Source organism: Leptidea sinapis, chromosome 24 (assembly GCF_905404315.1).
Source record: "Leptidea sinapis chromosome 24, ilLepSina1.1, whole genome shotgun sequence".
NCBI lineage: Eukaryota > Metazoa > Arthropoda > Insecta > Lepidoptera > Pieridae > Leptidea > Leptidea sinapis.
The window spans coordinates 3,694,144-3,720,205 of NC_066288.1; the positions used below are offsets into that span (position 1 = coordinate 3,694,144).

The 26,062-nt window shown below is 35.1% G+C and overlaps 1 protein-coding gene across 4 annotated transcripts in view; it reads left to right on the top strand.

The window, feature by feature from the left end:
- The first annotated feature begins 20,183 nt into the window (after positions 1–20,183).
- The window catches only part of LOC126971560 (glutamyl aminopeptidase-like), a 57,956-nt gene continuing 52,077 nt past the window's right edge, over positions 20,184–26,062 (top strand). For 2 of the 4 annotated variants that reach the window (XM_050817861.1, XM_050817860.1), the window contains exons 1-3: positions 20,184–20,267; positions 22,642–22,800; positions 23,466–23,821. In XM_050817861.1, the coding sequence (XP_050673818.1) occupies positions 22,642–22,800; positions 23,466–23,821 (515 nt within the window). In that variant the 5' untranslated portion in view covers positions 20,184–20,267. The remainder of the gene's footprint in view (positions 20,268–22,641; positions 22,801–23,465; positions 23,822–26,062) is intronic. The other 2 variants (XM_050817859.1, XM_050817862.1) reach the window with 2 other exon arrangements.

Genomic DNA, 26,062 nt, shown 5'->3' on the forward strand with positions numbered 1-26,062 from the left:
ATCCGTACCAAAGTTTAAGACTCATATTACACTAGTATTGTAAAAAATTTGAGCAATGTACCGAAAATTCCCAATATCTTTATGATATAATGAAATTTTTGGGAATTTTCCATAAAAATATCTCGACAAACAGTTAAGCGTTGCAAATCCCACCTTCGTCTGTCTTTCGTGAAATTGTGCGAAAAATAGACGACGTTAAAGATTATTATTTATAAGTAATTTATTTGTATTTTAGATTAAAAGTATTAATATACAATTTGATTTTTATTTTATACAAAGACGATTATTTAACAATGATTAAGATTTATTGGATTTCAATCTATTATGTCTCTAAAACCTTTAAACAAGGTAGTTGCAGTGATTTACAGAGACGCTTGAAATCATAAAGACATAAAAGACATTTATTTTCTCAAAATTGATTCCTTAAGAATTCTTTTTGATGTCATTTCTAATATACTAGATACTACTACCGCTTCGGAAACAATTAATGGCGCTCCGAGAGCAAAGAAGCGGCGCAAGAAACTCTCCTAGATTTTTTTTTTATCTATAGTATATTATAAAAAAAAGCTATTCATATTTTGAGTATCCGGAATCGGCTCTTGCGAGTTGCATGAAACACTTTGGTATTTTCAGGGGTAAAATACAAGACAAAAATAGTATTATCAAATGTACAGCATTTGTGGACTGCATTCTAATAATCTTTTTTTCATGGAAGAGGACGTCTAATAACCGTTCAGCTAATATTAAATGGTTCCCACCGGCCACTATTTCTTGCAACATTAAAGGAATAACAGGAGCGTTATAATTTTCAATAAATTCTATTCCATGAATTTTCTTAATGGAGCGTATAATCGAACAATGTGTCTGACAAGAACAGACTGAGTTATTTGTCTTAAGTCTGAATCCTTTTTTTTGATAAAAACATGATGAAGGTAAGTTATAATCCCTCCCCCTCCTCCTCACAGCCATTATAAATTATAATGCAGAACCACTCAGAATTCTTGAACTCAAACTCTGAGCCATAGCGACATATAACTTCACAGCTTCCCGTTGATATCCATTGACAGTATCAAAAATTGTACAACTCAGTCAGTTATTCATGAGCATAACATCAGAATCTACAATGACACGGTACAGTGGCTGTATTGACAGTTGTAATACCACCAAATTACAGAGAAAGGAAAACTATTTGTCACGTACTACAAACTCAGATAGATCATATCGGACCGTGTAAATACAAAAGTAGACAGGATTGTTTCTGGTTATGGAAAATTTAGATTAAAGTAAAACCGTGAATGCATGAAACCTTAGTAAAGGTGTAAGAGAGGTGCTCTTTATTGAAATATCATTAGATCTATATTCCTACTTATTTGCACATAAATGCTAGTAACATATGTAATGTGAGGTTAATGTGCATAAAATTAATAAGCAGATTGTGAGAAAAATTAACATAAACATATATTTTATAAAAAATTGAAATGAAGAATCACACTTTTGCTCTTAAAACTTGAAAGTGCTATACGGCCCTTGTAAATGAATAAATAGTAAAAAGAAAACTAAAAACACACTAAAAAAATTTTAAATATTTCCTACTTTCTAGTTTGGTCTCTTTATAAAACCGATTTTTTTAGTTTTTTTGAACTCTTGTTTGCATTGTTGAATTAAAAATTCTTTTTAGTATTCGAAAATTTACCTAATATTAGGTAAATCGGTCAAAGATAGTTGAATTAACATCAATTCCTGCCTTATAGTATAAGACGATAGATGATTTTTTTTATGAAAATAAAGGACAAGACGAGCTGGGCGTTCAGCTGATGGTAATTGATACGCCCTGCTCATTACAATGCAGTGCCGCTCAGTATACTTGAAAAGCCCAAAATTTCTGAGCAGCACAACAATTGCGCTTGTCACCTTGAGACATAGGATGTTAAGTCTTATTTGCTCCGTAATTTCACTAACTACGGCTCCCTTCAGACCGAAACTCGATAATATTTACACATTACTGCTTCACGGTATAAATAAGCGCTGTTATGATACCCATAATCTAGCCGACATCCTGTGCAAAGGAACCTCCCACTGGTAAATTATATAAAAGAAACAAAAATCTTGTTTTGAAAATTGAAAAATGGAATAATTTCATCAAATTAATGTATAGTCATCGGTCCTTGATAATTCTACGAAGATTGAACGAAATCTGGGCGTTTAAAGTGGGTCGAAATGGCGCCAAAATGAGTCGGTTACAAACAAACATACATACAGGTGAAGCTAATAAAGGCGTGTCAAATCAGTTCGTCACAGAACTCAATGTATATTTTAAAAATAAAAAGTATTTCTACTTTCTATGCCCATTAAGTTAGTTTCCAGTTCTAGTTATGAAATGCACAAGAACCAATGAGACGTGTAATACGCATCTCTGTGACACGACTTGAATGGTTTCCCTTGAAAGTGATCATTGCGCCCTTAAGAGGAGATATTGGCTGAGGACTTTTTTGAGACTTACGAATTCTAATATATGTGAATGTATGTGTATAAGTGTGTGACTATTTTTGTGTAGTGTGTGATAGCAATACACAAAAATAGTCACTAGTCATAATAAGAAACACACATATTTCACCGCACTCGAAGGCGAGTGCGAAGTCTCTTCAAACGTAGAGTCCATTGGACTAACAAATATAGATCGTTAGTGATCTTCTCTCCATCTAGCTTTGCAAATGGTTCGTCCGAGGTTACAGTCTCCTTCCTAGACGCCCCGCCTGTGAACTACATTTTCGTCCCCGCCCGGCTTCGCTGTATGGCTTTAGGAGTGACAGCACAGAAGAGATTTTAGTCGGTATGTTTACACCCGAGCCCGACATATGCTTGACATGAGCTCCTCTCCAAAAAAAATCGAATTCTAAAACAACATAGGTACCGTTACGCTGTCTTGGCTGCAGCTCCGAATAAAAATCTAATGTCTTATATGTCTTTCGATAGTCAAGCAGCAAGTAGCCTATCAGGAACTTTACTGAGACATTGTGAAACAGCCCCTGAGTATAATATGCGTATAGATATGAAAATAAATATGGGGACAAGTTATTGAAGCTGACGATCGCAAATTAACCAATTTCTATTTACTAACCGGTTTATTTCAGGCATCGAATAACTATTATAGCTTGTCTATTATTAACACACTTTCTAGACTTCATAAATATTATGGGAATTCAAGTTTACATTAAAAGGTAACCAGCTAGTCATATTGTACTTTATACATACATATATCTCCTCTTTCTAAATACATTTGAAATAAATAAACATTACATTATCAATGTCAGAAATAAATCTAAATAAAAGCAAAACTTTAGTGGATACTCGTAGTACTCCGAAGAAAATACGAGACATTCCAAAGCAGTTAATTTATTGCGGTGTATTTATGTATATACATAATATTATTTGTGTTGTTTTTGAAAACGTTTCATCTTACGTAAAGATCAGACATAAAACATTGATGTAAAAGACTAGCAACGGGGTTTCTTTCCATTTTGAAATAGATAGTAGGGATCATCAATTCAAGTAAATAAATTTAATCTAAATGATAAATACTTATATGTAGTGATATAGCAACCTATTTATATTTGGTAGGTAATTAAGTAGTAAAAATTTTAATTAGACAAGACAGTAAAGTTGATGGACTAAGTTTTTATTAGGTAACTAGCTGACCCGGCAAACGTTGTTTTGCCATATAAAGTATAATTCACGCGATAGTTTTATAAGTAATAAAATATTGCCTATATTATAGCCTGTACATCATTTTATTCTATTGTCAATAGTTTTTGCAGCGCACGCAAAAATAGGTTTTCGATTTTACACCTTGTGTTACAAAATAGCAATTTTATTACGGATCCCTAATTTTGAAAAAAAAAAACATAGCCTATAGCCTTCCTCGATAAATGGACTACCCAACACTGAAAGAATCATTCAAATCGGACCAGTAGTACCAGAGATTAGCGCGTTCAAACAAACAAACAAACACTGCAGCTTTATAATATTAGTATAGATTAATAAAATTAATATTTAAAAACAAAAAAGGAACACATTTCTTTTAAAGGTTTTATGCATTTTAATCCTATTATGATGTAGTAATACATCTGTGCTATTATATAAAATACTTCACGGGAATGCTAAAGCAGGTAATACAGTGTCAATGACACCAAAACCACCAGGGTGGGTGATTCAATTCAATGAAGAAGGAGCCCACATTGGCAATGGCCGCCACAATGACCGGACCACTCGTTTCCCGCCTTTTACTTTTGCTAACACTAACATGTCTGTGTGCGTTCGTATCCTGCGATAAATCCGAAGATAGTGAACGAAAATTACAACTTGTTGATGGAGTAACAGTGAACATTCCAGCAACGGAAAACGAGACAGGAAGTCTGCTTTCCTTTGACATAGATTTGAATGAGAATGTAGAAACGGGTGAGTCGCTTTCATGCATTTTGATTGAATCTATGATAGTTCATTTGATTAATTAGGTTTGTTTAAATAGGTAATATAATATTATGGTTATAAAAGTTATTTGTACTATTAAATGATTATTGTATTGTACTTTTTAACTGTGTAATCTACCAAACTTAAGTATTAACTGAATGTTTCAATTTTTACAATATTGGCAAGTGAAATCGTCATAAATATTGTATGTATTGTAATGGGCAGGGTGTATCACTAAACATCAGAAACTTTAGTCACTTTTTCTCAGAAAGTGGCTTCCCCACGTAGGTTGAATTTCAAAAAAGAGATAAAAATATCTAAGTCGTCGTCCATATTAGTAGTTCTTGCAAAATCATAAGGAAAACTCCGCGACACCATACCTGTTACAATTAACTCACAGTAACCATTTCTTCCAATAAATCTTTAAATAATATTTCTGTTATTCACGACGCTATTGTCTCGTATTATAAATCCTTGTTAAAAATATATAGATATCTTAAAATCAAAGACACTTAATATTTTCAAGTGTTTTTCTTTCTATGTTATGCTCGTGCGAAGCAAGTACGGGCCACTAGTCTTACTATAAAAGACAAAATTGTTTAATTAAGTTAGATATATTTACAAAATGACTACTCTTACTAATACAATATATCTGTCTATAAAATATTTATAGCAAATGACGTCAAGCACCTCACATTTTTTAAAATTAAAATACCTTAGATAATTTATACATCTAGATCTCTTGCTGTTAGACAACCGATAAAAACAGGTCAGGAATATTAGTTTAGGGTGCGTGACAAGCTTCGTCTTACACTCGCTATTTGTATGACACTTGGTGTAAGTGTGTGTGAATTGCTCAAAACAGATGTTAGTTCATAAGTCTATTTTTTTTTCGAGGTTTTCTCAGTCTATCTAGATGTGTAAATGATCTAAGCAAAATACATTTTTTTATTTCTCATTCACCATTCCTCATTTCAAGTTACTCAAATTTATTTTCTACTTTTTAGTTTATTTTCAAGTAAAGCGTGTTTTTTAGTTTTATTTATGTATTATTTCTTCAAGACATCAGTCAATTCATTCCATTGATGTAAACAGGTAGTAATTATAATTTTGTCGATCAAACAAGATTACTCTCGCACGGCTAATCTGAAGGTAACTTGAAAATTTCAAACAATCTTCAGACATTTCGTTATAATGTGAAGACATTTCACCGGAATCACTTTGATGCCTAGCATTCTATAAAACCGCGCGTTTCTGTTTTTTCGAATGAATCCCGAAAAACAACATTGTTTTCGTTTTTCTTTCGTCGACGATAACTCACGAACGAATCTACCTATTTTGACAGGCTTGGTGTCGATTGACATGGTTTTTTGAGTCTAAGAGCTGATTAGATTTTGGAATCGATCGGTAAAGCTGTTTAAAAGTTATTCCAAAAAACAGCGGGAATACTCAGGCTTCCTAAAACGTAGAAATCTGATAGAAACTCGATTTTCGAAAAACGGGGTGAAACCAATATGTTTCCGAATTTTTGTAAATTTAAAATTTTTATAGCGTGAAAGTAAAAAATTGCCAAGCATTTCTTTTCAATTTTAATGCATTCTATTTCGACTCCATAGAGAGGTCATTATAGATTTCGTTCGTTGGTGAAACTTTTTCTGTTGGTACATGTTGTGAATAACTGAATAGGTTTTGCAATTTTTTGTAGGAGCACAGTTATTTCCTATGCAATATTTTATAAGATACTAGTTGACCCAACAGAGGTTGTTCTGTATATAATAACTAAAATAATGTTTTTTATTAATTTGTCAATAATATATCGTAACATCAAGAATTATTTCGTAAAATATGCTCCCTGTTGTTGTAATGAAATTGTTACACAGCAGAACTGTCAAACCGTGCGTCAATAAATTCTCTCATAGAAATTATGTATGGACACATCAAGGAAAAACAAATTTGTTATTTTTATTTAATTTAGCAGCATTTTCCTATTTATTCACCTTTTAAACCTTCTCTGGACTTCCACAAATAATTCAAGACCAAAATTAGCCAAATCGGTCCAACCGTTCTCGAGTTTTAGCGAGACTAACGAACAGCAATTCATTTTTATATAATATATAGATTATTAGGCAGCACAGATTTTGTTTAAATATGCAAATTAAACAAAATAACATACTTGATATAAATACACATTTATTATAGCATATTAGAGTGAAAACACTTAGTACGCATAATACTTTTGTTTAGTTTTGTGTGTGCGTGTGTATGCGAAAGAGCGCGTGGATGCGTTGTGTGTGTGTGTTCTGGTGAGTGTGTGGGTATGATAATGAGTGTTTGGGAAGTGAAAAACATGGGAGTGTGGCGGGTGATAATATATTTCCTCCCAAATCATCCCTATATCTTTATAATACGATTCTTGTGGGAAGAATTGTCGGATGCGATATCCATATTGATCAAAATGTTCAAATGTTCTCGAGGGTGCAGTGAACGAATTTGGGATAATTTTTTAAATAAAAGATGTTTATATTTGCGGCGATCATGGGATCGTTTTGAAATCTAAGATGGCCGCCGTGCAAAATTATGATTTGAACAATCATCGCATCTCGGATGCGATATCCATATTGTTCAAATCTATATTGATCCAAATGTTCATATTTTCTCGAGGGTGCAGAGAACGAATTTGATATATATTTTTTTAAATACAAGATGTTTATATATCATATTTTGATTAGTATAGTTGCTAGTTGGTTGTAATAGAAGAGTTCCCCAGTTCGAAATACTGAAATAACAGTGTATAAGATATCCATGGGCCGTTGCTTACCACTTCGCGTTTGCTTTAAAAAAGAATTATCGCATTTTTCACCAATAAGAGAAGTTATTTATCAAATAATAGTCTCCGGTCTTCCAGATACTTTGACTTTCACCTGCAATTTATAATTGCACTTATTACGAAAATGATAATAACAAATGTTTGGCCAAATAAATATATAATAAAAAGCGTAATATTATTATTATCTTCGTTACGGCCAGCCTTTGAACGGTACTGATTTATATAAGAAAATTAACAGTGAATTTAATCCAACTCGTAGAATAAAATTTTCTCAGGGTCACGATATCTACACCGTTTCACACAAGTCTTACATTTATTATCAAAGTAGAACTAGCAAACAGTTATAACTGTACTAAATAGAATAAAACATAGGGTAAACCACCTAATATCGGTCATGTCATAACTGAACTTTATGCAGTCTTAAATTATTTGGCTTGTCACATGAAGGCGATACTTATTTTAAGATATAGAAAAATTTCTTCCATGCCACACACATAAAGATACGATCTAAATACATACCCCCTTATTCATAATAGTCTGCTAACTTAAAGCATTGCTTATTCTCACTCTGTCTTCTTCTATTGACAGCTCTCTTAGCAGCTGTTTTAAGTTAGCGGACCATTATGAATAAGGGAGTTAATATATATTCCTAATCTTAACTTAACTAAATATGCTGTGTGGCAAAAGAAAAGGCCGATGCTCAGCTAGTGCTGTAAACCAATACTGGCTACAGTGCTGATTTTCAGCATCTACCTGGTTCACTGTTGGAGTGCCAGTAAACAATAAAATTTAAAAAACGAAAAAAAAAAACACATTAAAACACTAAAATGTCTGTCTATCTATTATATAAAAATAATTTTGTAAAGATATTATATACGTAAAATACTATAAATATAATGATTGTGATATAACAGAATTATATTTTTATTAAAGTACTAGCTGACCCAGCAAACGTTGTATTGCCATCATAGTTAACAACTGTAGTTAATCTACCAACAAGCATAGGTAGCTTTGAGTTTGTTTTTTACCTCCTGAGAAAGTTAGAAAGATACAAAGAATTCTAATTAGTTATTAATTTTTAACTATTATTTCAATTTGATTTCTGAACGACGGGGGACACATCAAAGGATAAAACAATATTGTTGTTTTTATTTAATTCTGAACACTTTCATATTTATTCACCTTTTAAACCTTCCCTGGACTTCCACAAATAATTCAAGGCCAATATTAGCCAAATCGGTCCAGCCGTTCTCGAGTTTTAGCGAGACTAACGAACAGCAATTCATTTATATATATAGATTGTAGGCAATATAGGCTATACCAATTTTTTCCACTTAAATTACATACATATAGAAGCTTGCATGTCCTCCTTTTCCATAAAAATAAAAATAAATGTTATTTCATTATTGTATGGTTGCCTGAAGATATATAATCAACGTGGCCCATATTCTCTTATAACAACAGAACAACCACAAGACCGTTATGACAAACTTATAAATCGTAAAAAATATAAAATAATTTTTAACAAAAAACAACCGTCTTCAAAAGCACTATTCCAAAACAATAGATATAATATGCACTAAAAAGTATAAAAATAATTGCGTATTTTTATACAATCTAATTAATTAATCTAATTCTAGTAACGATTATTGTTATTTTTGGAATCGCAACAACCACACGGGAAGCACTAGCTTTCAAATAAAAAAATAATTAACAAAATCGGTTCACCCAGTCGCAAGTTTTGAGGTAACAAACATAAAAAAGAATACCGACAAATTGAGAACCTCCTCCTTTTTTGAAGTCGGTTAAAATTAAAAAAAAATGTTATTTCATTATTGTATGGTTGCCTGCAGATATGTAATCAACGTGGCCCATATTCTCTTATAACACCAGAACAATCACAAGACCGTTATGCCAAACTTATAAAGCGTCGAAAAACACATACATACCAGTGGGAGGCTCCTTTGCACCGGATGCCGGCTAGATTATGGGTACAACAACGGCACCTATTTCTGCCGTGAAGCAATAATGTGTAAGCATTACTGTGTTTCGGTCTGAAGGACGCGGTAGCTAGTGAAATTACTGGGCAAATGAGACTTAACATCTTATGTCTCAAGGTGACGAGCGCAATTGTGGTGCCACTCAGAATTTTTGAGTTTTTCAAGAATCCTGAGCGGCACTGCATTGTAATGGGCAGGGCGTATCAATTACCATCAGCTGAACGTCCTGCTCGTTTCGTCCCTTATTATCATAAAAAAAAAACATTATGTATTCGAAAACTAAAAATATTGGTATGTCAACCAGGGGCAACGTAGTGAGAGTCAGTACTACCCATTACGTCACCGACTCTAGAATTCGCGGGCAGAATATATACTGCTCATAATTATAACTCTTTTCGTATGAACGCATGCGTATGTATGTTTGTACCAAAATATAATATTACTATCACGGATAGACACCTATGTAGTTCTTACATTATAAGCTTATGACAGTGACGTCGTTCGACTTAAATAAGAATGGCGCTCCTTCGGGCTCACAGAAAGCTATAAAAGTAATACATAATGGGGTAGATACCCTAAATCGTTTTCTGCAGTACTCTTTCCTCCCCTTGAGGCTCCTTTGCACAGGACACCGGTAGATTATGGGTTGCTAGTGAAATTACTGGGCAAACGAGACTTAAGTTACTTGTAGTGCCGCTCGGATTTTTAGTTTTTCAAGAATCCTGAGCGGCACTGCATTGTAATGGGCATGGCGTATCAATTACCATCAGCTCAACGTCCTGCTGGTCTCGTCCCTTATTGTCAGTAAAAAAACAAAAAAAAAACTCTTGACAACATGACGTGTGCAAAATAGCATATTGATCAATTAAGGCGTGAACGCGTAATAAACAAACACAAGATCGTATTCAAAATTTATTAAAAATACTAGCTGACCCTACAGACGTTCTGTATATAATAAATAAAATAATGTTTTTATATGAATTTGTCTATAATATATCATAACATCAAAAATTACTTCGTAAAATATGCACCCTGCTGTCGTAATGTAATTGTTTCACAGCAGAAATGTCAAACCGTGCGTCAATAAATTCTCTCATAGAAATTATGTATGGACACATCAAAGGCAAAACAAATTTGTTGTTTTTATTTAATTTAGCAGCATTTTCCTATTTAATCACAAATTCCACAAATAATTCAAGACCTAAATTTGCCAAATCGGTCCAGCCGTTCTTGAGTAAAACTCAACGAGCGAGACTAACGAACAGCAATTCATTTATATATATATATTAAGTTTCACAAAATAACACTTACTTCCATTTGTTTCAGGTCGAGGAAAACGCAAGAATCTGATGCAGAAACTAATGCCAATGTTTATTTTACCCTTCGTGATCCAATCCACGATAGTGCCGTTATTCTTGGGCATGCTCAAGTTCATGTTGGTGAAGTCCCTGATGATTGGGAAGTTGGCTCTGGTTCTAATCATTATCAACGCTTTTAGGAACAGCAAGTCGTTTAGGAATAGAGATAACATAGCGTCGATTCATTACGGTTTTAACGGTCAAGGAATGGAAGAGTATGGTGCTTATATAAATAAATAACTTAATTAATTATTGTGTGATTGTATTGTATCTCTCATTCCAAACAAAGGCACAGTGGATAGGTATGATCAGGGGCGTGCATACTATCGGCCGTTTTCAATAACGTATCTCTAGTTACGGATACATTTCTGTCACTGTTTTATGACAAGATCTTATCTATACATAGTTATGTCTGATATAGTTATAGTCCAATGCTTTATGTCGATAGGTTATTGAAATGTAAGTAAGCGTAAAAGGAAAGATTTATATACTTCTAGTAAGTTAAAGTTTTAAGCTAAGGATAACTAAGGAAAAGGCTGGTGATGATCTTGTTACCCAGACGTCTGCTTGATGTGTTTTTTTTTTAATTATTATTTCCTTTATTTAGTTATCTTAAAGTTAAAGTTATTATATATTTTATTTTATTAAATGCTCACATAATGCCTCTATTTATTTACGGTATCTGTGGATTGATGCATCTACTGTACTCAATGACTCTTGTGTTTATAAGCATTAATTTTTTTTTCTTTTTTTACTTACTCGTGTAAGCCTTTCAGTTTTTGACATTTGAGTATTTTTGGTTGCGTCATTTTGCATATATTGTAATTGAAATGATTTGTAAAACAATTAAAATGTAAATCTTGATTTAAAAGAGTGGCAATGAGTTTCTTGCTACTTTTTCTCATTAGCTCAACCCTTTACGAAGTAGCGGTAAATTCAATAAGAAAAAATATTTTTATTTTTTGACATTCATAAGTGTCATTTCCGTGACCTACATGAATAAAGTGATTTTGAATTTGAATTTGAGAGATAGGTTATTGAAAACGGCCGTAAATCGGCAATTAGGCAGTGCCTACCTCGTAAACTTTAAGTTTAATTTGGTTCCGTTATTTTTTACCCAAATTTTTATTGAACACCCACTCATTAAATTTTACCTTACGCTAGATACTAAATACCTTCTGTATGCAGACTCTAGACTGCATGATCGATATACAACTTGAATATTTAGACCTCAAAACTTAGTATAGTCCAAAGAGTATAATAATATTATATCTCCTCCTCCTCTCTACGCATTATGAGCTGTCTATTTGTAAACTAGCGCCACCTGGAGATTGGCCCCGAAAATAACTATATATAAGCTCCAAATTATAAAATTCATTTTTAATGTTGTGACGCAATAAAATAACGAACTCTACTTTTTAATGTAGGTATTGCAATTTTTTACCATGTTGAAGTTGCGCGTAGAGTTAGTTATTTAATTTTGTCACAAAATAGAACATAAAGATTTAGTGTAGTAAATATTTAAAATGGAACACGAGAGCTACATACATGCGCAAACGCTAGAAGTAGCCGCCATTTTATGACCAGTGAGCAGTGACACAAATAAAGAAAAGTTGAAAGGTTTCAATGCGAGTGATACCCGACAAAGCTTTCATTTTCGGGCCAACTAACAGATGGCACTACAGTCTTCTGAAAACGTCACTTTAAGGCGTCTGTCCCACCCCTGGTATAGTCCATTTCATAAAAGAAGTCTCTCAGACGCGGCGCAGCAATCATATTTTTGTGAAGAAATGTTGCTGGCCTAGTGACTATATTACACTCTTTGGTCTCATCAGGTTTTGACTCCCTTAAAAATTCTGAAAAGTGGTGCACTTATGGGTAGATATATATAGTGGTTTTATGGTAAAAATATTTATTTACTTAAGGTACTAAATTAATCTATGTCATAGATTAATTTAGTACCTTGTTAAATAACTAGAATAATTAATGGTTCTACTTGTGAGTACGCGGATCTCTACTATTAATTGGTTAAAATGGTAAAAATGCTTACTCGGACCAGTCCTGTAATGGTTATAGACGAATGGTTAATGGTAACTGGGACCGGACCGATCAATGGTTACCCGAGTTCTACCTTACTAAAGGCAACACATGCTTATAAGTAATTTATTTTATCTACTAAGCAATATTTGTAATATAATACTGTTCGATGGATTTACTTCGAACAAAATCAGTGATAATTTTAACATTTATTTTTCTTGATTTGACAATCTACGTAATGGAATAATATTTAATTAGTTCCATTTAATAAAAGGCATAAAAGGCATTTATTTTCTCAAAATTGATTCCTTTAGAATTCTTTTTGATGTCATTTCTAATAACTATTAGATACTACTACCGCTTCGGAAACAAATGGCGCTCTGAGAGAGAAGAAGCGGCGCAAGAAACTCTCCCAGCATTCTTTTTTTGCGCTCTTTTCAATAAAAATATACAATATTGTACAGTCATTTCTATTGCTATAAAATAATAACAATCTAGTCCCAGGCTATCCGATCATTTACATATTAAGCAGTGGAGTAATAGGATTAACGACAGAGCCATTTTTTTATAAAACATTTAAATTTATTTATAGATAATGCCTGAACAGTGGCTTTGACTTTATTATAGAAGTGTATACATTTACCCTTAAAGCTATTATGTATCTTATGAAGCCTACTAGAATCAATTACAAGCAATCCCTTATTTCTAATGTTCTAATAATGAAAATCACTATTAAGAGCAAAAAGGTTAACTGAAATGCCACGGGACTACCATCATGAGATTGACTCTACCTACTGTTGAACTAAAGCGTAACTATGACTAGTTAGATCTACAGTGCCTTTGTACTTTGATAGAAAACCATTGCACGCCTCTTCAGTATTAATCAAACTTAGCTTATTCGATGTTTATTTATAATAATTTCTTATTAACATTTTCACATTATCTGTAACGAAACCAAAAAAACTATTTTTAGAATTTTTATTCGTTTGTATGTTCACGCTAATGGTAGAAACGGCTATGATTTGAATGTAGGTTTGTATTGTAGCGATTTTTTTTACAATTAGCCTGAGATCTTTAGAGTGTAAAAAGACTTTGCTCAGAGTTTTCTCACGTAAAACTCAGCTAGAGTGTGATATAACGTGAAATTGATTTTTGCATTGGGATGTCTTAGCTTGAGTTGAGCATAATTTCAGCTGTAAAATGACTATAAAAAAGAAATCAAAGGTTATTCTGAGCCTCTACTATATACCACTGGACTGGCGGCTGACAAAGTACTTTTGTGCCTGTTTGATGTTCGCCATTTTGGCGCTGTTGGCCATGTAGCGAGAGTCTGCGGTACTAAAACTAGTGATGACAACATCAGCAAACATCGATAGATGGTGGGAAACTATTTACAAAAGTGTACTTTATTACGTTGATTCTTGAAGTATAATTAACACGGAAAACGAAGGAAATTAATACAAAATGCAAAAATACTTCAGACTATTATACGTTCCAGTGGTATTTATACAGGCTAGTGTTCTGAGCTTACACTAAGCAAAGTCTGAGTACGGTCTATAGATTTCAGCTAAAGTATTTTATTTTAAACTAATCGTTTTACTAACAAAACAAATGCGTCACATGAGATTTTATGTCAAAATATGTGCGTGCAAAGTCGCGGGTGTCCGTTAGTATCGTAATCTAATCTAAGTTGCACGGTCTGTCAGTCATTGACGGATGTGCATGGGGCTCATTCGATGGTAGGCTATCACCTCCTTCACTTTAAACTAGTATTGTCACCCCGCCCACCGCCGATCGAATAAAATGTTAACATTGTTATAATATTTCCTAGTAAATCATTTATAATTTATTAGTAATCTAAGCAGTATTAGTGTAAAATGTAAGTTATTTATTAAATATTTTTAAGTGTAAAACTGATTTGTAATTGTAAAACGCCAAATTGTCAAATATTAATCGTTTAAACATCTACGTATTATTTATTTACTTAAACTTGTAAATAAAACAAAAATATTTACCCTTAAGCTATGTTTTGATGATAATGTTTGCGTCATAAACGATCAAGAAGGTTACCTGATAGTAAATGGTACCCTGCCCATTGCATTCTTATTTTTTGAAAGAAAGAAAGAAAGAAAGATGCGAAGAAGGCGCCCTGTTTTACTAACAAAATTCACTAGCGACGATTTCACAGTTTATTAAAAGTTTTACGGTAATGAAAGGCATAGGCGCGCAGCGTAGCGGCATTGTGTGTGCAATTTTTACTGCCCCCGCGCACACCTGTGCGCAGGACAAGGAAGGATATATGCATTCGACGAAATAAAGAACACACTGAAAGAATCTAAGAAAACATAACAATAATATTACCGCATTCTAGAATCTAAATTAAAGTTATGCTGAATTAACAATACAACAAATTAGATGGTTATTATTTTTTTATGAAAATAAGGGACGAGACGAGCAGGACGTTCAGTTGATGATAATCGAGACGCCCTATCCATTACAATGCAGTGCCGCTCAGGATTCTTGAAAAACCCCAAAAATTTTGAGCGGCACTACAGTTGCGCTCATCACCTTGAGACATAAGATGCTAAGTCTCATTTTCCTAGTAATTTCACTAGATACGGCGCCCTTCAGACCGAAACACATTAATGTTAACACATTACTGCTTAACGGTATAGGCGCCGTTGTGGTACCCATAATCTAGCCGGCTTCCTGTGCAATGGAGCATCCCACTGGTAAACTGAGCGGTATCTCGTAATTAAGTAAGTAAAGTCTCATTGGTCCGGCATGGTCACGAACTACGGCGGCCTTCATACCAAAATACATTAAGTTCTTCCACACTCAAGCTTGATGATATGAAAGGCGCCTCTGTGGTACCCATCTAGCTGACATCCTGTGATAAAGAGCCTCCCACTGGGCATTTAAGGCAAGTTTTTTCAAAGGAAGGCCTATTTATTTTAGTAAATATCATATGGAATTGTTATTATTGTTTACATTATAACAAAGTAGTTCTATTGCGTGACAAATTTAATATTTCACAGTTTACTGACTGTTCTACTGATTTTAATATAATGTTCTACCGATGTTATAACATTAAATTATTTATTTGAATTTTATTTACACGTGTGACAGCAAAACAATTGAATTGCGATATATTGTTTAAGTGGCAGTGGGCAGGGCACATATATAGTTCGACGGACAGATGGCCGTCGGGGCATTAAAGTCCTCGAATGGAGACCACGTACTGGAAGACGTAGTGTTGGCGGCCACAAGATGGACCGACGATCTGGTCAAGATCGCCGGAATACGTTGGATGAGAACAGCGCAGGACCCATCGTCTATGTCCAGCAGTTGACGTCTTCCTGGTGATGATAATATTGCTTAAACTTTTGCTAAATAATTCCAAACTATTTTCAATTCAATTCAATGGGTGATTTATATTAATAATTGGAGACCCAGTTTGTTTGTTTGGCAATACCGCGAAAACTACTGAACAGACCGTAATAATACTTATACCATAAGATGCAGCGTGATTAGGAGAAGATATTTCCGCTATCTATCATCAATACTACAAAGTTCAAATATAAATTCAAATTCAAATATTTTTATTTAAAATGGGATATGAAATCAATTATTTAACGTTAAAAACCACCACCCATTCGAATTATTATGCCTCAGACCTGAGAAGAACGGGTGCCAGAAACTCAGTAGGCTTCTCTTTTTAATAATTTCGATACAGCATAATTTATAATATAACTAGCTGACCCAGCAAACGTTGTATTGCCAATTAAGGTAGTAAAAAAAATTCAATAATTGAAATTTTTGGGTTATAAAAAATAGGTGATGACCAATTCGCAGACCTACCAAATTTATCGTACTACAAAAACTGACGACTCATATAGCCGAATGGTTAGTGACCCTGACTACTAAGCTAGAGGTCCCGGGTTCGAATCCCGGTAGGTGCAATCATTTATATGATGAATATGGATGTTTGTTTCCGAGTCATGGATGTTCATATGTATTTGTGTATGTTTAAGTAAGTATATTGTATTAAATATATCGTTGTCCTGTGCCCATAGTACAGGCTATGCCTAGTTTGGGGCAAGATAATTTGTGTAAAAGTGTGTCAATATTATATTATAGTATATAAATAATTATTGTATTCGATTACCATCTTGTAACCCTATTGCTGATCTCTGGATCAAACAGAATAATATAAAAATCGCGATACAAAAATAGGTGTTGTTCGTAGATGGGTGAAAATTTAAAGTTGTATGTTGTATTATCTTTTAAAGTTATTAAAAATACATGTTGGCCGATTCTTAGACCTACCCGATATGCACACAAAATTTCATACAAATCTGTTTACCCGTTTCGGAGGATTTTGGTAACAAACACCGGGACACGAGAATTTTATATATAAGATATAACCTGACGGCTAACGCTGACGGTGGACGCTGACGGTGGAAACATAGTACCTATCTAGAAGTACCGACTAGTACTTCTTCTAGGTAAATATATAATAGAAGAAAAATAAATATATTTCGTGAAATCAGTGATGCAGAACAATATGAAGGTAACTGCACGACCTCATTCTATTGTATTCGTAATCTAGAGCACATTGATCGTTTTTCCAATGATCACAACACATTTCACCAGTGGGATGCTCCTTTGCACCGAATTCCAGATAGATTATGAGTACCACAACGGCGCCTATTTCTGCTGTGAAGCAGTAATCTGTAAGCATTACTGTGTTTCGGTCTGCAGGCCGCCGTAGCTAGTGAAATTACTATGCAAATGAGACTTGAAGTAATGCCGTTCAGAACTTTTGGGCTTTTCAATTATCATGAGCGGCACTGCATTGTCATGGGCAGGGCGTATCAATTACCATCAGCTGAACGTCCTGCTCGTCTCATCCCTTATTTAAAAAAAAAAACAATAAACTACAGAGTCTGTGCAATGATTCAACTGTCTCCTTTCTAGAGATCCCTAATTAAGGCTGGGGACTGAGCCAATGGCCTTGAGGAAACGAGCGGAGCTAGGTTACCTCTCTTGTACAAGATCGCCGTAGTCTTAATTCAGAATTAGAAGCATTTTTAATGTGGAATGGTCATTTTTAGATTTAAGTTTTCTATTTTATTGTTTTATTGCACCTTTGTACATAGCAGTAAGTATTGTTTTCAAAAGGTTGTAAATAAAGGGATTGAGAAAAATTCCCAAATAACAGATGTTTAGTTAAGATATTTTAGAAAGCGTGAGAATGTAAGTATAGTTTTGTCTCGTGTACGAAACGCAAAAATGTACCTTATAAGTACTGAGAGTGTAAGAACGAAGTATGACTGATGCGGGGGTGAGAACCCAGGTAGTAAGTAAGATATAATTGTATGGGACTCAAGCGGGGAGTTCCTACTTAACTTCGATGTACGACAGACCTCTGTCCTTTAACTCTGTCAATTTTTTCTAATAAATATAATCACTTTAAATTAACCACCCCGTGATTCCTTAATAATAACATCTTAATAAACATTTAGTATCCTATCCAATAAATTGCGATACTACATTAATTTATTACAAATAATACTAATTTCTATACAAAAATAACAAAACTATGTCATGTTAAATAGTATTGGTAAACAGTTCATAATTTTTGATGAATTAATGATTAACATGGTGTATCATCATATAACATCAGTATGACATGCGCATCAAACTTGAGATTCAACATGAGAGAGGGGGTGCCCTTACCCGGGGGATGCACGGGAATTTAAAAACTCTACAAATACTTTTTTAACCGACCGTGCGCGGTTGTGCGGGAGTTACCCAACTCTGCGGGATCTCGACTAAAAGGCAATGAGACAATATAACATCCCATATCGTCACGTGAAACCATGGAGGCATAATATATTTTCAATATTTTTCTTCAGGAGAGAAGAAGTGTTTATTAACAACTTCTTCCAATAGCCAAAATTTGTGCAATAAATCATTAGTATTATAAATCATGATAATTAGTAAGGTTATCTTCCGAGTTTTCAATATTGCTAATGATGGTCTCTTCTAGAGATGAAACGGATAGCTGTTTGGCCCGATAACGGATACCGGATATTCGGCCAACCACGTGGCCGAATAGTCGAATATCCGGCCGCCGGATATCCGGCGGAACTTAGCCTTTTTGTGTATCGCACACACAAACACAGACTTGCGTAGGCGGCGCGCGAACGATCGAGTAGACTCGGTTAGATTCGGTTGGGGGAAGCGAAACCGCTTGCTACCTCTCAATGCAGAGAAATTAGTATTTATCCACTATAATTTGCCTTTAGTCCAGTATGAGTACTAATTAATATTTTTTTTTCTATTACATTCATTTACTATGATGTGATTAAAAATCTACATCTAAAACTCATTATATTTCTTAAGTGATACTAAAACTAACTAAATAAAGCAAATAATTACTTAAAATATATTTTTTATACAGATTTTTTTTAATTCGGCCTGATGCCTATCCGGCTGAATAGTAGGTAGTTATCCGGTATTCGGCCGAATAGTATTAAGGCCGCCGGATAGGCCGGATACCGGATAGATACCGGATATCCGTTTCATCTCTAGTCTCTTCCAGGTCATACATAGATTGTTATTTTGTTAAAGTTAGAGTACGGTGATTTCCGAACTGAAATTTTAAAGCACATATACTGAAAGATCCGATAAACTGAAGATTTAATAAAAATAACATGGGTACCTTTAAAAAAAGCGCGTACACCTTCTTTAAAGGCAGGCAACGCTCCTGTGTTTCCTCTGGTGTTGCAAGAGAATGTTGTGTTCAAAAAAATGACTTCCATTTAAAAAAAAGAGTATGAATTGAGCAGTGATTTGATTAAAGTTTGAAATAGTAGTAATTACAGTATCGCGATTGGCCACGAAGTATAATCCGGCTTAGTATGAAAGCGAGCAGTTGCTTAAAACGTAATGGATTTCGGCTATATCTGTTTTTTACAAGATTATAGCCGTCATCTGTCAAACTATCAATGACTGCACGTTTCATAAAATCAGTTTTTTCTTAGAGAGTTTCGCTAGGCTGGAAAATCTATTATTTTAATCTTATATATTATATTCCAGCTTTACCAACCAGAATTCACTATTTCGACTCCAAACAGTTTGTATCTGATCTCAATTTTTATTGATCGCGCCTTCTGAAACACAATATGTCACTTAACATCGTCGCCGAGCCGCCGTCCCATCCACGCTCCTTAGGTAGGATTAGGATAACTTTCGCAAATAATTTTACCACAAAGTAGAGTGGATACTTAAGTATTAAATGGTTTTAGTGAAATGAAGTTAATCAAAATTTGTAGGCAAGTTTTGTCTAAATCAAAACACGCCTCTTTACATAAGTAATTGCCTTGTACCACGAAGCGAGATTTCTTTTCTCCACGTGACTCATTGAAGTTGTGTCACTTACTTCTATTGCTGACCGTTTGTAAAACGTAACTCATTTCACAATTCGCCGTCACAAGGTGGAAATGTGTCGAATAATATTTGGATTTGAAATAAGTACTTAATGTTCTGTGAAGTGTAACTTATGCAACTGTAAGTTTATTATTGTTTTAGGTCGCATTTTAATTTAACGCACGCTTATATTTATTACGACACACCTTATAAATTCAGTCTGAGTTATAAATTAACTCAAAATCACCTTTACCACTACAGAAATACATGGCAAAAAAAAGGCATTTATTTTCTCAAAATTGATTCCTTTAGAATTTTTTTTGATGTCATTTCTAATGACTACTAGATACTACTACCGCTTCGGAAACAAATGGCGCTCTGAGAGAGAAGAAGCGGCGCAAAAAACTCTCCCAGCATTCTTTTTTTGCGCTCTTTTCAATAAAAATATTCAATATTGTACAGTCATTTCTATCGCTATAAAATAATCACAATCTAGTCCCAGGCTGTCCGATCATTTAGATATTCAGCAGTGGAGTAATAGGATTTACGACAGAGCCATTTTTTTATAAAACATTTAAATTTATTTATAGATAATGCCTGAACAGTGGCTGGGACTTTATTATAGAAGTGTATACATTAACCCTTAAAGCTATTATGCCTTATTTTCTAGTGTTTTAATGAAAATCACTATTAAGAGCAAAAAGGTGACGATTTTTGTGAACGTATATTAAATTTTCATAAATGTACTGACAATGAACAGTCATAATATTTATTTCTTTAAATTTTTCTTTGAGAGACTGTCTATAACCAAGCTGATATATAGCACGAACAGCTCTCTTTTGCAGAGCAAACACTATATCAATGTCAGCAGCATGACCCCATAGTAAAATACCGCATGACAGGGAGAAGTAATTTTAAACTTGAAGTAATTAAACATTGCGTTTATTAATAAGACACATTAGGTTTATCAATTATTTTCCCAATGTTTAAAGTTAAGATAAACTCGTTTATCTGAAGTACCTAAATATTTACAATATATTCTTGATAATGTAATGTATGTTCATAAGCACATAAGTGAATTTGCTAGAAACTGTCATAAGCATAATGTTAACACCAGGAACAGACATAAACTTATAATGCCTACTACTCGGCTAAGTCGAGTAAGTAAGTCTATTGTGGGTCGATGTGTATGCTTTTACAACAAGATCCCAGAAAATGTTTAGTACAGAAGTATTTAAAAAAATACATTTTAAATTATCGTTTGGTCTATTTGCAAAAGTTTGCTAGTCGAATTGCCTGTACGGTTCTACGTATCATGATCCTAGTAAATACCTACCTATCATAGCTGCATCTATTAGGTACGTAACATTAATAGACCAAAATTTGTAGATAAATTTAATAAAATAATTTTTAATTTATCAACAAAAATAAACCAAGAAAAAAAACCGCATTGAAATTTAAAATAAATAGATGTATCTGAGTTTGTAAACTATCTTAATATTTATTTAAATAAAAATATACAAATTTATCGTGAAATTTCAGAGAGCCGCTCAAATCTTAGAATAGCGACAGTCTCTGATCGTTTTAAGTATATTTTTCATCTCAACGAAAACTTTATAATTGTAGCGCATTAAAAATTGTACCTTTAACAACTTGTAAAAGGAAAGTAAAAATGACAATTATCAGAAAGCTATAGAGCCTATACTTATACATAAGCCGAAATACTTCCACTGCTGGACTAGGCCTCCCCCAAAAAATTTTCACGACGATCTCCTGTGCTACCCTCACCCTACCTACTCTGGCGATCTCGACCAGAGACATCGCTCCATCTTGTGAGGGGCCTACCAACACTGCGTCTTGCAGTTCGTGTTCTTCGTGTTCGAGCTAAAGCTCCTGCCTACTGCCACTTCAATTCAGTTTTCTTACGGTTCTCCTCATTTCTGATTCGATCTCGCAGGGAAACTCTGGGCGTAGCCATTGCCCTCTGAATGACCATGACCTTTCTAATAAGCCTATCTATTACACTAGAATTATGTAGGTCAGTATTCCAGAGGAGTCTCAATTATACGTAATGTACGATCTGTTATCAATACACTTGAGGTACAACTTAGATAAGATTTGTCTATTTTAAGCACAATATTATGAAGACGGCGACAGTACAAGTGTATTGGTCTATGGATATTGATACAAATATTAAGACCTTCTAAAATAGGAAAGTTTTATTACGTGCTCTTTGCTAGGCTGAGTCTGGTGTTGTAACAGAAAGTGAGGTAAGTGCTAGACATACGCTCTCAAGTGAAATAGCTTTAGCAAAAATTTTGTTAGAAATTATTAATGGACAAATTTCACAGTCACAATAGGTACTTCTACACAACTTGCGAGCCACGAGGCGAGCTTGCTTTGCCGACGTTATGGCCCACTCACGGATTACCTTTCCTTTTGTTCCAAATGGTTACATCTCATATGCGGATGATAATATTAAGGTATATTATAGAGATATTCGTATTGATTACAGATGACACCGAGAACAGTTCATTCTTTATCAAACAAGAAAATATGGATAGTGTTCATCGCAATCACGTTTTTAACTGCGTCAACTTTTGCCTCTTCTAATCCAAATTGCAATAGCAGCAATGCTAATACCAGTCTCTCATCAGAGACATGCAGCGTTCAGGTTAGTACTTAATTTATATACATAATATATTCTCATGTACAATACATAGAGCTTAGATCATTTACACGTCTAAATAGACTATGACACCTGTGAAAACGTTGAAAAATTGAGTTTAGAGCTATCCTCTATTTTGAGCAAATCACGCACAAAGTGTTAAACAAATCGCGAGAATAAGACTTAGCTTGTCACGCACAATAAAATAATATTGAATGTATCTATAATATAATATGGCTCTATCTATATATAATACGTATAAATTATCTAAGACGTAGAGTACCTACGAATCGTAAATGAGATCCACCACCTTGTGTGTGATGTGTAAAATTACAATAATTATCGGAGATGATTAAACTGCTTAACGTCTCTGGGATGATGGACGTATCTATATCGTAACCTATACTGTGCCTATACTAACGATATAGACTTGGTAGAACGTAGTGCTTCGCAGCCTTTTAGATATTAAAGCCATTGAAAATAAGCGAACAACAGCTCCTATTCTAAACAAGTTCGTTCGCAGACACACATCTATCAGAAACATATTATCACGTGCACTGCAATCTTTTTATTATGTTATTATTATCTTATTACCAGACTATATACTACCAGAAGCTAACACTCTACTTTTATTTTTTCATACACATTGTATCTTTGGCCTTATTTTTCAGCAGAACTATAGACTTTCAAGAGATGTCAAGCCCTTAAATTACAAACTGAAACTATGGCCAAATCTGGCAAATAAAACATTCAAAGGTTTCCTGACTATTAAAGTACAAGTTATGAAACCTAAAAGAATAATCTCCCTACATATGAAAAACTTGGATTTATTATCAGTTAAAGTACGGGATATTGAAAATGACAATTTAATTCTAAAGTCCACCGAAGCAAACGAAAGTCTGGAACAGCTGCATCTGAAATTGACACGTAAATTAGCAAAAGGTTCATATTTCTTGGATTTTAAGTTTTCTGGAAGTCTAGACAAGGGGTTGGTTGGATTTTATGCTAGCTCTATACGCAATGGAGAGTAAGTATCAACTTTTTAACATTTTAAATAACACAGATGTAGATAAGCCAATTTTTTTCTATTATCATACTATGTTATTTCCTTTTTTTTTTATATAATACAGCTGTCCCAGAAATTCAATATTTTTGGGCTTTAAAAAATACATGACTACCGATTCTCAGACCTACAAAATGTATCGTACATAAAATTTATCGTACTGCAATAATTATTATATTCGATAGCCATCTTGTAACTCTATTGCGTATCTTTTTTTTTTGTTTTTTTTTTTGTTTTATGGAATAGGAGGACAAACGAGCGTTCCTGTTGTTAAGTGATCACCGCCGCCCACAATCTCTTGCAACACCGGAGGAATCACAGGAGCGTTGCCGGCCTTTAAGGAAGGTGTACGCGCTTTTTTTTGAAGGTACCCATGTCGTATCGTCCCTGAAACACCGCACAAGGAAGCTCATTCCACAGCTTTGTAGTACGTGAAAGAAAGCTCCTTGAAAACCGCACTGTGGAGGACCGCCACACATCCAGATGGTGAGGATGATATCCTAACTTGAGGCGTGTCGTGCGAAGGTGGAATTCGGCGGCAGGAAGCAGGTTAAACAGCTCTTCAGAACACTCCCCGTGATAAATGCGGTAGAAGACACACAATGAAGCGACGTCTCTACGCAACGCCAAGTGATCCAGCCGTTCACAGAGTACTGGGTCCCCGACAATTCGAGCTGCTCTGCGTTGCACGCGGTCAAATGAATCGAGCTGATACTGGGGTGCGCCAGACCAGAGATGACAGCAATACTCCATGTGTGGCCGGACCTGCGCTTTGTAGAGCGCTAGTATGTGGGCCGGCTTGAAGTATTGCCGTGCTCTATTAATGACGCCACGTTTCTTTGAAGCCAATTTGGCTTTGCCTTCCAGATGACCACGAAATAGGCAATCGCTCGAGATTTCGAGACCCAGTATTCTGATACTAGGCGCGGCTTTAAGAGAAGTGTTCTCGAAGAGCGGTGATACGACAAATGGGGTTTTTTTAGTGGTAAACGCCCAAACTTGAGTCTTCTGGGGGTTAAATTGGACAAGGTTCAATTTTCCCCATTCCGCGACCTTCTTAAGAGAGGACTCGATAGAAGACACAAGGTTCTCCCGGCACTGGTCGACGATTTCCCGAGAGAGACCTGCATGGCCAGTGTATACGGCATCACCAGTGCTATTGTCTGCATAGCAATGAATGTTGGAGGTGTCCAACATATCATTGATATGCAGAAGAAACAGCGTGGGAGACAGCACACAGCCTTGGGGCACTCCAGCATTCACGGGCTTCGGGTTCGAGTATCCATCGACAACGACCTGTATGCTGCGCCCAGTGAGGAAGCTGGAGGTCGACTTGCACAAGCTCTCGGGAAGCCCAAATGATGGAAGTTTGGAGAGGAGCGCCTTGTGCCATACACGATCAAAGGCCTTCGCTATATCCAGGCTTACTGCCAGGCCTTCCCCCTTGCTTTCAATAGCCGCTGCCCATCTATGTGTTAGGTATACCAGAAGATCACCTGCCGACCGACCATGGCGAAACCCGTATTGTCAGTCATTGATCAACTGGTGACCCTCTAGATATACCAAGAGCTGACGGCTAATTATGCTTTCCATGATTTTGGAGAGCAGGGAGATAATAGCAATAGGCCTGTAGTTTGCCGTTTCCGAACTGTCTCCTTTTTTTTGGATCGGATGGACAAGGGCTGACTTCCATGAGTCAGGGACTACGCCTTTAGAATAAGAGTGCCGGAATAAACGCGTTAGCCCCGGCGTCAACTCAGGGGCACACGTTCTAAGCACGATTGGAGAAATGCCATCCAGCCCGCTCGACTTCCTGACGTCCAACGAAAACAGAGCTCGCCTTACAGTTTTCTGTCTGAACTGTTCTTCAGGCATAGAGCTCTGACACCGCGGGATGGTCGGCGGTGTTTTTCCGTTGTCGTCAAGAGTCGAGTTGGAGGTGAAAAGAGTGCACAAGAGATCGGCTTTCTCTTTTGCCGCATGGGCCAGGGTGTCATTCCTCATGTGCAACGGCGGCATGGACGGCTGGCTGAAGTTACCAAGAGCAGCTTTCGACAACGACCAGAACTTGCGTGTTCCGGTCAGGTAACTGGAAAGCTGCTCGCCGATTTTGAAGACGTGTTTTGACTTTGCACGGGCGATTTGCCGCTTAAAAAATCTGGAGGCACGGTTGTATTTCCTCTTAAGAACTGTGCAGTTCGGATC